The following is a 15,278-nucleotide window of genomic DNA, read 5'->3' on the forward strand; positions in this document are numbered from 1 at the left end:
ATATCTTAGTGAGGACACGCCATAGACATAACCATTCCATAAACCCTAACCCTAACACAAACCCAACACTGACCCAAAAACAAGTCCTGAAAAAGTCCTGAAAAGTTAAGGTCCTGACAAAATGTCCCCACAGAGATACAAATACAGGTTTATGCACACGTAAAATAAAGTTAAAATAAAGTTAAAATGAAGTTAAAATAAAGTTAAAATGAAGTTAAAATGAAGTTAAAAAAGTTAAAATAAAGTTAAATGAAGTAAAAATAAAGTTAAAATGAAGTTAAAATGCTGTAAATCACACGACTGTGATCTAAATACTGACTTCATCCTTCCACGTGCAACACGATCATCATTCGTCTTTGTCACAGATTTCTTGTTCTTCTTCTTTTAAAAGAGAGTTGTTCTCTCCACTGCCCCCTAGTGTTTGCTCATTGTGTGAACTGTTGAGTTTCTGTTGTTTATGTTCACAGACCTGAGATAATGTTTGTGATAATCTGGCGCTGTACAAATAAAGTTGAGTTGAATTGAATCAAGACATGAAGTGCATTTGAACATTTGGGTACAAATTAGAGCTAGAAGTAAGTAAGTGCTACTCAGAAGTGTAATGAACAAGTAATACTTTATTTAACACGTTTACACGTACTTACTCATTTTCAGCCTCATTATTTGTGTTAAAGTAGAATTTGGCAATATTTATATTGACTTTCATTGTTTCTAACATGTAAATATACTTCATTTAACTTTAAAAACAACAACAAAGAAATAAAGCAGCGATTATATGAAATGAAAGGTAATAATGAAGTATATTTTAAGATCATGGACATTAGGGGAAATTAGGGGATGCTAAGTAAAAACATGGAAAGAAAAACTTTTCCTGAGTCCAGAGAAACTCCCTCGATATTGAATATTCTCAGACACGATCATGTGTCACGTGACAAACTGTGGATTTTGCTTTTATGACAAGTTTAAAGGCCGAGGACAGAGATGAGAGGATATAAAGTGAGTGAAGCGACGCCGAGGCGTCAGCTTTGCTCAAAGTGTCTGACTGAGTTTGACTCACTCCACCAAAACCAAAGGTCTTTCGCTCGTTTGCACTTGAACAATAATCAGAGGATTCTGTGTTCATGCACAGGACGCTGACCCGAGCCGGGCTTTCTGCTCTGCCACGAGATCTTTGTGAGCAGCTGCCTCGCCTCAGAGTGCTGTGAGTACACACACACACACACACACACACACACACACACACACACACACACACAAAACCATAACTGTGCCCCCGAGCCATCGCTGCTACAGTCACTTCACCATGAAACCCGATCACCGACCCTCTACAAAAATCATTGTCCTGTTCCCGCAAATAATCCCGTCACCCCCAGAATTTCCCACGCCATAAATCCACAGCTGGTCACTGTGTTTAATCTGTGTTTAATCTGTGTTTAATCTGTGTGTGTGTGTGTGTGTGTTGTAGGGAGCTCTCTCACAACCAGATCGAGGATCTGCCCAGCTTTCACCACTGCTCTGCTCTGCAGGAGATGTGAGTTCACCTGTTCACACGTTTGACATTTAAAGCTGCAGTATGTAACTCTCATCCAGGTCACTCTCATTATATTCACTAAAATTACAAAACGACCATAAAAAGCAGGATTTCACAGACTTGCACCAAAGTCCATAGAGAAAATCTGTGGCTTTAGTTTGTAGGGACAGGTGCTGCTGGTGCTCTGCTGCCTCCTGTGGTCACTTTGTGTCACTGAGGTCAATCTGAACCAAGCATTTTAAAGGAACAACTGTTCTGAGACGACTGGTGGAGGCAGCAGCGGATCAGGACGTAAAATCAGTTTGGTGAAAAGAATAAAGCTGATGACGTTGACATCATCATAACAACATTGATCTACATTCTTTAACAGAGGACTTCAACATAATCAGATCAGGAGGATCCAGTCGACTACGTTCAAGCAGCTGAGCTCTCTGAGAGCACTGTGAGTCAAAGAGGACTTATTATTACTGCTGTTAGTGGTACTAGTACTGCTAGTACTGTTAGTGGTACTAGTACTGCTAGTACTGTTAGTGGTACTAGTACTGCTAGTACTAATAACATTGTTGGTAGTTAGTAGTGTAACTGTTGCTATACAAATAAAGGTATTATTATTATTATTGTTTATTGACAGAGATCTGAGCTGGAATATGATGGAGTGGATTCACCCTGACGCTTTTTTCTCTCTTCACTCTTTGGTCAAACTGTGAGTAAACAACAGTTTCTCTTCTTCAGTTCCTTCTTACGTTTATCTGAAAACATCCACAGTTTTATAAATATTCATATGATTTATATCTTTATACGGTTTATTCACTCTGATACTGAACATGTTCTGACTCTGAGAGTAAAAACCATACTGAACTAATCTGATGATGACCTGACCTCTTCCTCCTCCTCCTCCTCCTCTTCCTCCTCCTCCTCCTCTTCCCCCTCCTCCTCTTCTTCCTCCTCCTCCTCTTCCCCCTCCTCCTCTTCCTCCTCCTCCTCCTCCTCCTCCTCCTCCTCTTCCTCCTCCTCCTCCTCCTCCTCCTCCTCTTCCCCCTCCTCCTCTTCTTCCTCCTCCTCTTCCCCCTCCTCCTCCTCCTCCTCCTCCTCTTCCTCCTCCTCCTCCTCCTCCTCCTCCTCTTCCCCCTCCTCCTCTTCTTCCTCCTCCTCTTCCCCCTCCTCCTCCTCTTCCCCCTCCTCCTCTTCCTCCTCCTCCTCCTCCTCCTCCTCCTCCTCCTCTTCCCCCTCCTCCTCTTCTTCCTCCTCCTCTTCCCCCTCCTCCTCCTCTTCCCCCTCCTCCTCCTCTTCCCCCTCCTCCTCTTCCTCCTCCTCCTCCTCCTCCTCCTCCTCCTCTTCCTCCTCCTCCTCCTCCTCCTCCTCCTCCTCCTCCTCTTCCCCCTCCTCCTCTTCTTCCTCCTCCTCTTCCCCCTCCTCCTCCTCCTCCTCCTCCTCTTCCTCCTCCTCCCCCTCCTCCTCCTCCTCCTCCTCCTCTTCCTCCTCCTCCTCCTCCTCCTCCTCCTCCTCCTCCTCTTCCCCCTCCTCCTCTTCTTCCTCCTCCTCTTCCCCCTCCTCCTCCTCTTCCCCCTCCTCCTCCTCCTCCTCCTCCTCTTCCTCCTCCTCCTCCTCCTCCTCCTCCTCCTCCTCTCAGAGACCTGACAGAGAACCGCCTCAGCTCAGTCCCAGTCTCAGGGTTAGGAGGCCTCACACATCTGAAGCTGAAGGGCAACACAGATTTATACGAGGCCTTCAGCCCTGATCACTTCCCACGCATGAGGTAACACAAACACACACAAATACACACACACAGAAACACACACACACACAAAAACAAACACACACACACACACAAACACACGCTGCACACACACAGAAACACACACACAGAAACACACACACACACACACACACAAACACACTCACACACACACACACACACACACACACACACACACACACACACCCCCCCCCCAACATGAACCCTTATGTGACCCTCATCAGATTTAACAGCCCATGCAGGTGTTCGTCCTGTGGCTCAGAAACAATAATTTTTTTCCTCCTCGCTGTAATTAAACCTCTGTTCACACCTTTCTATGAATATCAACAATTCTGCTAATGTTGACAATAAAGCAAGTATTTAGCTCCAAGCTTTTCCTGCTCGGAACAATGAGGCAGCGTTTGTGTGAGGGCACAAGTTCATTCTTGTAACCAAGAAGTCTGGAAAGGTGCTGTGAATTTAAACTAATGAGCATTATCCCAACAACACAACACTAAATCAAACATTGTGCTTTTTATAATAAGTGCACTCAGACCATGATGAGATCACTGAGGACCATGTTAATATTGTCCAGGTCACTTAAATGATGTATCCCTGTAAGACGCCATGTTGGCAGGAAAAGTGCCATCATTTTCAAAATTCCCCTCCGCATACTTTAAATCCAAGGAGATTAATCAGTATATCACACACATCTGATCCTTATACTGCCCCCTGGTGCTTTTCACCGTATGGGAACAACCAGAACAAACATATCCCTGAGCAGCAGAAGCATGATCACATTTTCAACTTCCTGACAAACTCATTCCATCACAGAGACGCTCACACATCGCAATAAAAGTGAGAACAGTATCTTTACTGAGATCTGTGCTGCTGTCAAGCTTTGTATGAGAATATACTTTGGTGGGCGGGGCCTCAACTTCCATTGGATATTTACACCGATCACAATGGAGTTATGTTTTTCTGTCCCCCAGTTGACTGTCATTGGACTGTACCATAAACAGTTGGAGCTAATTTGAGACGAATGGAAATGCAAAAAAATAAATACCTTAGTGAACCGGAGCGTTCCACTCTTTAGTACAATGTGCTTTCAGGGTTAAGTTTTGGTCCCAGGTGTAGCGTTACAGGATACTCTGTAATGTACTCTGTAAGAAGTCATTTGTGTTGTTCCACACACTAACGTCAGTTGTGTTTGCGTCTCTCGGTCACAGGTTGATTGAGATGCCGTACGCCTATCAGTGCTGTGTTTACGGCTCGTGCGACAGCTACAAATCGCTCAGTCAGTGGGACACGGAGCAAACCAACAGCGATGAGGACCTGCACAAAAGGACTGTGGCCATGTACCCGATCCATGCCGACACACACTGTAAGAGCACACACATGTACACAATAAAACACATATGGCAACCACCCGTGACAAGGGAGGTGGAAATCTGAGCCCCATACGCCTGAGCTTACTGCTGAATTATTGACACAAGCCGACTCACAACATGTCAGTGAAAGTACAGCTAACCTGGCGGCCGACACACTCTGCTGACCCCCTCCATAAATTCCTGTGGCAGGCATGAAATATAAACACTAATAAACTCAAATTAAGTCGAAATTAAAGCCATTAAAGCTACGCCATTACCTCCAAAAATAAGCAGCTGCAGGGCGAAGCCAAAGGTAACAACCTCAGAAGATGATTAAAACCGACACCTGTCACTGATTAAAATGTATTCACCTCAAACTGTTAGAAAAACAAGCACCAGTTATCGTCCTGCATTAAGAAGAACATGTTGGAACTCACACAGCCCAACGCGAGGAGAACGTAGGGGGTGCAATTCAATTCAATTCAAAAGACTGAATAAAATGTATGAAGGGTGATATATATGATTTAATGCAATAATAAGCACTTGATGTTGCATACTTACACACCAGTGTCACACCCACCTCCCCCAACATAGACTCTACATTAAAATGCACATAGTCATCAGGTTTGAGAAGTAAATCCCATGAAATATAATATTGCAGAGGCTAGCATAATTTCCTCACAGCAAGAGAAGTTGGCAGTTTGGATCCTGGCTGTACTGAGGGCCTTTCTCTGTGGAATTAGCCTGTTCTCCTCAAAAGTATCATGGCTTTTCTGTATGTTCACCCTGTGATGGACTGGGGACCCGTCCATGCTGTACCCCACCTTTGACTACTGTCCTTCATGTTTTAGATGTTTCCCTGCTCCAGCTCACCTGCATGGGTCAGGCTGACCATTGGAGGGCAGGTGTGTTGGAACAGGGAAACATCTCCAACATGCAGTGCTAAGCCTAACCCTGGTCAGTGCATGTCAGAAAGCAGCGACACAGAAATGAAAATACTCTGCACTGTTCCAGATGACCCTGACCTGGAGGAGTTTCAACTGGAGATAGAAGAGTCCAAACTTCAGACCAGTGTCCAGTGCACACCCACACCAGGTAACTGGGACACCTTCATTGATCGGATCACATTGATTTACAGGATTTTGTTTTGTCCCAAGGACAGTACGAAAAAGCTCTTCATTGTTTGTTTGTTTACTTGTCGGCAGGTCCTTTCCGTCCATGCGACTCCCTGCTGGGCAGCTGGCTGGTCCGTGTGGGCTTATGGTCCATTTCTCTGGTGTCTCTGCTGGGGAACGCCGTCCTGCTCTTGTCCCTCTTCAGTTCACCGGGCTGCCTGTCACCGCTCCGCTTCACTGTTGCCTGCATGGGCGGAGCCAACCTCCTGACAGGTGTGTGCACGTGCACCCTGACCCTCGTGGACGCTCTGACTCTGGGGGAGTTCAACCACCACGGCGCCCGCTGGGAGGCGGGTCCCGGTTGCCAGGCAACAGGATGGGTGTGGGTGTTTGCGTCAGAGGCGAGCGTATTGCTGCTGACGCTCGCAGCCGTGCAGTGTGGCGTGAGCGTGACTTGTGCTCGAGCTTACGGCAAAACCCCGTCCCTCGGAGGTGTGCGCACATGTGCGCTTTTTTGCCTCATGCTCTCCCTCGCCCTCGCCTCCCTCCCACTGGTGGGGGTTGGGGAGTATGGGTCGTCGCCGCTCTGCCTTCCCTCACCCCTTCCGCCCCCTTCCTCTCGGCTGCCGTCCTCGCTTGGCTTCCCCTTAGCGCTCATCATGATCAACACGCTGTGCTTGCTCATCGTCACGGGTTCATACATTCGCCTTTACTGGGAGTTACTGCGGGGGGAGTGCGAAGGCCTGTGGGACTGCGCCATGATCAAACACGTGGCCTGGCTCATATTCACCAACGGCCTCCTCTATGTACCGGTAGCGTTTCTCTCCCTCTGCTCCCTTCTGGGTCTCCTCTCTCTGGGGGAGGAGGTGCTGAAATCAACCCTCCTGCTTCTCCAGCCTCTGCCCGCCTGCCTCAACCCGCTGCTGTTCCTCCTCTTCACACGAGACCACACCCAGATCTTCTTCTGGTCTCGGCCCAAAGCTCGTCCACAGCTACGCCGAGACCCCACTCTGGATTCACTGGTCTCTGTGGAGACGGAGAAAAGTTCTTGCTCTGATTCGTCGATGCAGGCATCACTTGCCGATGTGGACGTTCTGTACGGCAGCGAGTCCTCTCAACTGGACCCGGTCCGATTTTCTCACTGTTCCTTGTCTTCCACGGTTCCTCTCATCCCTTGTCAGATACCTACTCCTGCCACCAGAGATAGAGACCGGCCGAGCCTGGACCAGGACGAAGTTTTGAGGAGTTTGGATCAAGATGTGACTCTTGACACGTACTCGCTGTATCACTCCGCCATCGCACCGGTTCTCACGTCTCATGCGTGATCCACCAAGCTCTGGCTGTTTGAATCGCTGGGACACTTTGGACATTCAAGGACCATCGTCAAACAGCAGCAGCTTTGGGTTTTTTGATCCTCAAACACCTCAGAGCGAGCACACACAGAAACTGTAGAGTCAACAGATCCCTTCACTATAAAGACTATCAAAGGAAACACCTCAATCCACTGTGACTGTGGAATGAAAGGACAGTTCTGGACATTTCTCAGCGGACTGCGTCAGTCATGGACTTTTAAAAAAAAGAGCTCTTAATCTAACAATCAGACAAGTCGATGGTTTAGTCTGGTGGAAGTTTTGGGTAGATCCAGTAGAGTTTTACGTGTAAATGTTCATACTAAAATGTGATAATGAGGTTACAGATATTTTAAATGGAGTTCTTATCTTATGTTTGTTTTGTTGTGGATAAGAGTCCTTTGCTCTTGCCACAGTCCGTTTCAATTAAAAGGGATTAATCAGCAGACACATCAGGAAATTCTACCGGAGTAAGCTAACATTTGTCGTTTTGCTCACACAGGCGACATACTTCTCAGACACTGTAATAAAAAAAAAAACGGAGCAACAGGAAATATGTTTTTTACGAGGTTTACATGATTTACGGTACCTTCAAATTAGATGATCGCCTCTAGCTAGCTTTCTACAGCCATCAGCGCTAGTAGGCTAGCAACGTGTACATACAATGTAACTACCTCTGAACTAGCATGGTATTGACTCCCTTCATCCTTATTGGCGTTTTGTCTTTCTTTTTATATGATAAACAGCACATATATTATTGTATATGTTAAGAAATAAATACTAAGTTTGTAAAAATAAATAATAATTTGTCTTGCTATTTAGGGTGTACATACTTTGTATACTGGTAACAACTGGTAAGCATATGTTTGAATAAAATTATTACCTTCCTACTGTATATACAGGACATACAGTCTGCTCATGGGTTTTTTTATGACACAAGAAAACACGTTTGTGTGTAAAATATATAGAAACAAATGAAGTTCAATGATTGAGGTTTAAAATAAACTTTAATATCACCACACAAATATAAACAAAATCTCTGAAAGTGTGGTTGTGTCATACTGACAAGGTCAGCAACAACTGTGAGCACCCCCTTGTGGTAAAATGTGTGTTTAAAAAAAGCAAAAAAAAAAAGCCAAAGTAATATTTATTATAATAATAACAATCTTAAAACACTTTCACCACTTTATCACGTCTTCTTTTGACTGAAGACTTAAGTTTACTAATCAATCACTGACCCCACACCAAAGTCCATAGAGAAAATCAGTGATTATAGCCCATGGGAACACAGGAGCTGCTGGTCTACTGCTGCCTCGTGTGGTCACTTTGTGTCACTGAGGTCAATCTGACCTTGGCTTTCAAACACCAAATGTACAAAATATTACCCTTGAACTTGCTGATGGAGGCAGAAGCGGATCAACAACTCGTGTGTGCTGTGATTTTCTCGATGGACTTTGGTGTGGGAGAGTGAGCTTTCTGTTGGAAAGGTCCGTCTAACAAGATAAACACACTCTGAAGACATCGAGTCTCATACAACCACACAAACCTGAACGGTGTGTTCAGGAGAAAACTACACACAGGTTTTCTTGGCTGACTCCTCCCCCTTTTCATGTGAAGCCACAGATTCTCTTTTGCGTGATGAACTTTTCTGATCTGGAGAGTTTTCTTTGTCGTCCACGACGTCCTGATCAACGACAGATCACAGTCAGACTTTTTACACACAACACACAGGGTTTGAGGAACATTAACATTAACATGATTAACATTAACATTAACATGATTAACATTAACATGATTAACATTAACATGACTAACATTAACATGACTTACATTAACATTAACATTATTAACATTGACACGATTAACATTGACACAATTAACATTAACATCATTAACATCATTAACATTAACATCAACATCATTAACATTAACATCATTAACATTAACATGACTTACATGAACATGATTAACATTAACATGTCCATTATTGTCATCATTCAAACCGTTTGCTCCATAAAATGTCAACAAATGTTAATCACCCAACTAAAAAATGATGTACATATATACATAAGTAAAAAGATATGTACATATGTATATACACACACATATACATAAGTAAAAAGATATATATATATATATACACACACATATACATAAGTAAAAAGATATGTATATATACATACATAAGTAAAAAGTTAGAATGTGTTCATGATGAGGATCAGAGTCTGTGTAGATGAGTTTCTTAACTTGTTAAAGAACAAAATATTAAAACAAATGAAATAAATATTTAGGACTGCAACTAATGATTACTCTCATAATCCATGTACGTGTCAATCATTTTGATGATGAATGGTTTGGTCCAAAAAGACATTTACAAAAACTCAAAATGGTGAGATTCTAAAATGTCAAAGTAAATGTATTTAGTTTTAAAGATTTCTTTAACTGGAGCAAAGAAACCAGAGAAAATTAACTTTGAAGTTTCTAAAAATAAAAGAAACAATCGATGATGTAAATAATTGGAGATTAATTTAGTAACAAAGACATTGTTGCAGCCCGAGAGATATTTCATATCAAGGTGATTCTAAGATCTTTGTTACAAGCCAGGAACAGAAGATTAGTAGACACACAGCACCCCCTGCTGGTTAAAACAGGCCACTACATGCTAAGTCTACAAGGACAGCACGACTCCAACTGAAAGACTATTCATTCATTCATTCATTCATTCTTATAAAAACAGATTACAAATGTCTTACCGTGTTTTTCTGAACAGCGTGTTCCTGCGTCCACTTCCTGGCTTTGTCCACAAACAGCACTTTGTTGTATTTGAACTCCGACGACTGCATTCACAAAATGTAAGAGTATCTTTACACGCATGTACAGAGATTACACACGCATGTACAGAGATTACACGCAAAGCGATTACACATGCGTGTACAGAGATTACACGCAAAGAGATTACACACGTATGTACAGAGATTACAAACGCATGTACAAAGAGATTTCGCACAAAATATATCATTTAATTTTTTAATCTAGTACCATCTACATGTTTTCTTCCGAGATTTTAATACTGCAAGAAGCTAAAACCTTGAAGTTTCCACATAGTTTTGTTTGACTGTTTCACATGGAAGCAAGTTATGTATATACACACACACACACACGCATACATACAAAAAGAAGCTAAAACTTTGAAGTTTCCACGTAGTTTTGTTTGACTGTTTCACATGGATGAGCATCACGCACGCACGCACGCACGCACGTAACCCTGACCCTGGGTAACCCTGACCCTGGGTAACCCTGGCCCTTGGTAACCCTGACCCTGGGTAACCCTGACCCTGGGTAACCCTGACCCTGGGTGACCCTGACCCTGGGTGACCCTGACCCTGGGTGACCCGGACCCTGACCCTGGGTGACCCTGACCCTGGGTAACCCTGACCCTTGGTAACCCTGACCCTGGGTGACCCTGACCCTGGGTGACCCTGACCCTGGGTGACCCTGACCCTGGGTGACCCTGACCCTGGAAGAAATTCACGTTTCTTAAACGTGAATTTCTTTTTATGTTTTTGCTAAATCGCTAAAAGCGGTTCATTTTGAAAATTTGAAAACATCAACACTGATGAAAGTTTGTTTCTGACATTTAATGGAACCATAAATGACTCACTATGTCAGCCATGAGTGGATCATCTGGATTAGGCTCAGCCATGAGCAGCTGAATGGAGGAGAGAACTGTGGAGATGTTCAGAGATGGTTTCCAGGCACCCTGGATTAAACCAAAAGAGTACGACACATGCAGTAAACATACAGTATATCCACCCTGGATTAAACCAAAAGAGTATGACACATGCAGTAAATATACAGTATATCCTTGTTCATGGCAAACGTATGTTGACGTCTATGCAAACCTTTGGCGGGAGTTTGAGAGCGTCGTGACAGATACGACCTGAACTGTCAATATTTGGATGATAGATGGGCGTCAGAAAGCGTATTTTTGGAGGCTCAAACGGGTATCTACAAGAGAGAGAGAGAGAGAGAGAGACTGTCAGTGATACAAGTAGAGAACACGCTGACCTCTAAGAAACCTTTAATAATCCCTTTAGCTTTTATATTCTGTTGTGAGTTTTATGTCTGAAATTATTGTCTCATCTCCAGAACTATTTGAATCATTAACGCTGCTAAGCTGACCCCAACACGGTGTTAAATGGAAATGACGGACACTGCGTTACCCTCGGAAATCCGCCTACTGCGCTCAGAATTTGAACAACAGAATTTGTTGCAGCCCTTCTTGGGTGATCACCTGATCTTGCCAAAAAACCGTAGACAGGAAGTTGCTGATAAAAGAGAATCTTCAATAATCTTTGTCTGGAACTTTATCAAGATATAAAGTAACAAAAAGAGAAATCTAAATCCAGCCCTATGATTCTTAAGAGGTTTCACAGTGTCTGCAGAGCTCTTATCTTAGGAGTTATGAGAACTCTGTTAACCTCAGAGAACATGTACCTCTCTGGGACGTTGATCTCCAGAGAGAAGAGTCCACCTTCATATGGAGTTCCTGATCCACCGATGATCTCTGCAAACCAGAAATTTACAATGTGTGTATTAGTGCTGTCAAACGTTAACGCGACAACGGCGTCAACGTTAACGCACATTAACACACGACACGTTTCCATGACGACTGACCGGAAAAAAGATGCCTGTGACGTCATGTTTACGTGACTCCAGATCGTTAAAACGAGTCTGTAAAGTTAACGCTAACCTTTAAAAACAGAGGTAAACATACGCAGTACACAGGTACGCTGGTTATTTGTCAAGCTGCTCTTTTCCTTTAATAAACAGACCGCTCCAGTTCCACTGTAGGCTAACGCTAACGGCGCTAAAAGCAGCTAACGGGTAAACGGTGCCTGGACTCCGGTGTTGCGGCACGTAAACATGGCGCCGTGCGCATCTTTCTCCGGTCAGTCGTCATGGAAACGCGTGGTGAGTTAACGCGCGTTAACCTAGTGGACAGCAATATTCTCATTCCCATTAAATGTCCTTTTTGTGTTGATTCTACATTCATGATTTTATATGAATAAATATTTTCATGTTCACGATTAATCACACAAAATTGTGTAATTAATTGATTCATGTTTTGTATTGATTGACAGTCCTAATTATTATTATTATATGTTTTTGGGCTCAAAAAAGCTTTAGCGCTTCTTACAAATAATTCACATACTCACGAATGACGGGTGCGATCAGAGAAAGTGAACGATGGGGAAAAGAGAGGAGGCAAAGACGTACGTGCTCGGAGATGATCGATGCGTTCTTCTGTCTGCCAGCAGGTTATTCCAGGAGGAGGTTCAGTGCTCAGCATCTGAAGCTCACGCTTCAAACGGGACGTCCTCTGCATTCTGTGAGAAGAAACCACAGTGAAGAAACTGCTCAGGACTTCATACAAGTGTCACACAGAGCAGAAGACGATGGAGAACATTCTGTGAGAAGAAACCACAGTGAAGAAACTTCTCAGGACTTCATACAAGTGTCACACAGAGCAGAAGACGATGGAGAACATTCTGTGAGAAGAAACCACAGTGAAGAAACTTCTCAGGACTTCATACAAGTGTCACACAGAGCAGAAGACGATGGAGAACATTCTGGACGATAACGAGACAACAAATGTCCTAAAGTCATTCATTATTGTTGACCAAAGGAAGACGAGACCAAAATGTTTTGCATGAAATAAAAACCTTAAAATATTCTGAATGAGTTCACGTGCAGAAGCTTTACTTCCCACATGTGCCGCTGCTGCTGCCACCCTGTGGCTGCAACACTAAACTACAGGAAGATACTTCTGCCAAAGCCTCCACAGTTTGTTTTTTTATTGTGTTGGTTCAAAATTAAATACTCATCTCTTTTAAATGTTTCGCTCTGTTTTTGGTTTTAATTATTTTATCTGATCTGTTTTTATTTGAGTTGTTTTAGATGTACGTCATCACCTCTTGTGAGCTGTTGTGCCTTTTATTTATTTTAGTTAGTTAGCGATTCTTTATTCTTCTGTACAGCACTGTGGTTCACTGTGGTTGTTTGTGCTTTAAAAAATAAAGTTGGATTAGATTTGATCCTAAAATCAGCAAAACAGACACTTTAGTCAACGTTACATTGAAGTATTGAAAAGGTCTATTTTTATGTTGTTTAGGTCATTATGACATAAAATCAATAAATAACAATAATCATCAGAATAATAGTAAAACTGCTCTCTGTTATTCTGACTTTTCTGACAGGAAACTCAAGTTTGTGTACACACACGCACACGCACGCGCGCACGCACGCGCGCACGCACACGCACACACACACACACACACACACACACACACACACACACACACACACACACACACACACACAGCTGCTAAATCACTAACTAGCTTCCCGTTTAGCAGCCTAACCGCTAGCTAACTAACTAGCTAACTAACTAACTAACAGCGATGACTAAACGTTGTCGCCAGGGAAACACGTCGTCATACATTAAACCTTTGGATTATAATCACGTGTTGATGACGTCGAGTTGTGTTTACTTACGTATAAAAGTGTTTTCCGTGTTTGTTGACTTCTCTCTGTCAGTTTTCACATTTCCCTCTTTCTGCTCTTCTCTTTCTCGTCTTCTTCTTCCGGTTCCGGTTTCAAAGACGGCTCATTGTCGCCCCCTGTCGTTCAAAATGTGTCACACTGCACTGTTCACAGGTGTTTTTGATAAACACGCACACACACACACCTGCCACTTTATTAGGTACACCTGCTTCTTTTTCTTGTCTTTTTTTTATTTTGTATTTTAATCCATACTTTTGTTTCCTTCTGTTTTTCTTTCAAACATAATTTACATATTTTCTTTCTCTTGATTTTTTAATCATTATTATTTACACGTGTTTATCCCTCTTGTTTACAGCTATATATTTATTGTGTATAATGTTACACCTGTGCATAAGCCCCGCCTTCTCTGTGTAAACAAACTGCTTCAAGTTCTTGAAAAAAGTAAAACAATAAAAAATAAAAGTACAGCAGTTTTTTTTTAAATGTGACTTTAACTTTATGTTAATGTGAAAACCATGACTGTCTGCTTTGTCATGTTTTCATCACATGTTCACAAATACCCTCGCACATGTGGACCAGGGTTAGGACCAGGTTTAGGACCAGGGTTAGGACCAGGGTTAGGACCAGGTTTAGGACCAGGGTTAGGACCAGGGTTAGGACCAAGTTTAGGACCTTCAGCAGCTGTAGAGCTGTGGAACTTCAGGAGCTGTGGAGCCGTGGACCTTCAGCAGCTGTGGACCTTCAGCAGCTGTGGAGCCGTGGACCTTCCTCCTCAGGCCATTTATTGAAACAAGATGTGAAAACAAGTGATGATTTTTATGACCTTCTGGTCAGGGCTCAGTCACTGTGAAAACAGATGATATATGAAGCAGTCGTCACACTCAGGTTTATGTGTGATTCTCTGATAAGATGCGTCTGCGAGCTTTATGACCCTTTAATGACACCGTAGATTGCAGGATCGTACACTGGCTGAAACAAACAGTCTTTTCCGTGGGAATGCAGAGTTCCACCGGTTCCCAATCCCGGTCCTTATCTCCAGCATTCCCATATGACTGATGTATATGATCATCATGAGCCACTTCCAGTCGTTTGGTAAACGATGTGTGTGACCTGCAAACACACCATCGTCCTGCTCCTGAAACATGGACACACATTTCAACAAAACCTTAAATGAGATTTAAATGGCTCATGCTTAAGCTCGTGCGTGGAAGCTTGAATAATTCTCGACTTCTGCAGTCAAGTCGAGTTTTGTCGCCACCTCAGGCGAAGAGTGGAATATGCTACCGGTACCTGGAGACCCCAGACTTTGCGAGACCTCCTGATTCTGAGGACTCCGGCTCGACGTTCCCCCTGATCCTGGTTTTCCGCTAACAGACAGTAGGGGGCAGTGGAGAGCCCCCAATCTCCCAAAGACATTTAAACCTAAATGTTAAATTAGGGTTAAAGTTCTGCGTCGTTCTCCTTTAAAGCAACTGCTGTGACATTTAAAAACACACGCTTTGGAAACAAAGACATAATAATAACATGTGCTTTGCATTGTGTGTGTGTGTGTGTGTGTGTGTGTTTGAGGTCGACCTCAGGTTTTGCATACTACCTGCTCGTGTGTCTGAC

At 43.3% G+C, this 15,278-nt stretch overlaps 2 protein-coding genes across 2 annotated transcripts in view; one reads left to right on the forward strand and one right to left on the reverse strand.

The window, feature by feature from the left end:
• lgr6 (leucine-rich repeat containing G protein-coupled receptor 6) overlaps positions 1-7,076 on the forward strand; it is a gene marked incomplete at both ends in the record, with an annotated part of 45,132 nt that extends 38,056 nt beyond the window's left edge. The window contains 8 exons of the mRNA XM_083894949.1: positions 1,130-1,201; positions 1,466-1,531; positions 1,902-1,973; positions 2,163-2,234; positions 3,162-3,287; positions 4,496-4,650; positions 5,651-5,731; positions 5,842-7,076. Coding sequence (XP_083751075.1) covers positions 1,130-1,201; positions 1,466-1,531; positions 1,902-1,973; positions 2,163-2,234; positions 3,162-3,287; positions 4,496-4,650; positions 5,651-5,731; positions 5,842-7,076 — 1,879 coding nt within the window. The remainder of the gene's footprint in view (positions 1-1,129; positions 1,202-1,465; positions 1,532-1,901; positions 1,974-2,162; positions 2,235-3,161; positions 3,288-4,495; positions 4,651-5,650; positions 5,732-5,841) is intronic.
• Positions 7,077-8,381: 1,305 nt separating this feature from the next.
• ube2t (ubiquitin-conjugating enzyme E2T (putative)) lies at positions 8,382-13,750 on the reverse strand. Its single transcript, XM_083894748.1, has 7 exons — positions 13,659-13,750; positions 12,381-12,490; positions 11,598-11,667; positions 11,003-11,108; positions 10,762-10,860; positions 9,854-9,937; positions 8,382-8,784 (listed from the first exon to the last, which is right to left on the reverse strand). Exons 2-7 carry the CDS (start codon positions 12,487-12,489, stop codon positions 8,671-8,673), a joined length of 582 nt encoding a protein of 193 aa, XP_083750874.1. The 5' UTR covers position 12,490; positions 13,659-13,750; the 3' UTR covers positions 8,382-8,670.
• Between the last annotated feature and the right edge of the window lie 1,528 nt (positions 13,751-15,278).

Source organism: Microchirus variegatus, assembly GCF_963457635.1.
Source record: "Microchirus variegatus genome assembly, chromosome: 9".
NCBI classification, from domain to species: domain Eukaryota; kingdom Metazoa; phylum Chordata; class Actinopteri; order Pleuronectiformes; family Soleidae; genus Microchirus; species Microchirus variegatus.

Coding starts and splice junctions, on each gene's coding strand:
- ube2t (XM_083894748.1), bottom strand. CDS start 12,489: ATGCAGAGGACGTCCCGTTTGAAGCGTGAGCTTCAGATGCTGAGCACT. Junction 10,861..11,002: donor CTCTCAAACTCCCGCCAAAG/GTTTGCATAGAC, acceptor GGTTTAATCCAG/GGTGCCTGGAAACCATCTCT. Junction 9,938..10,761: donor ATCCACTCATGGCTGACATA/GTGAGTCATTTA, acceptor TTGTGAATGCAG/TCGTCGGAGTTCAAATACAA.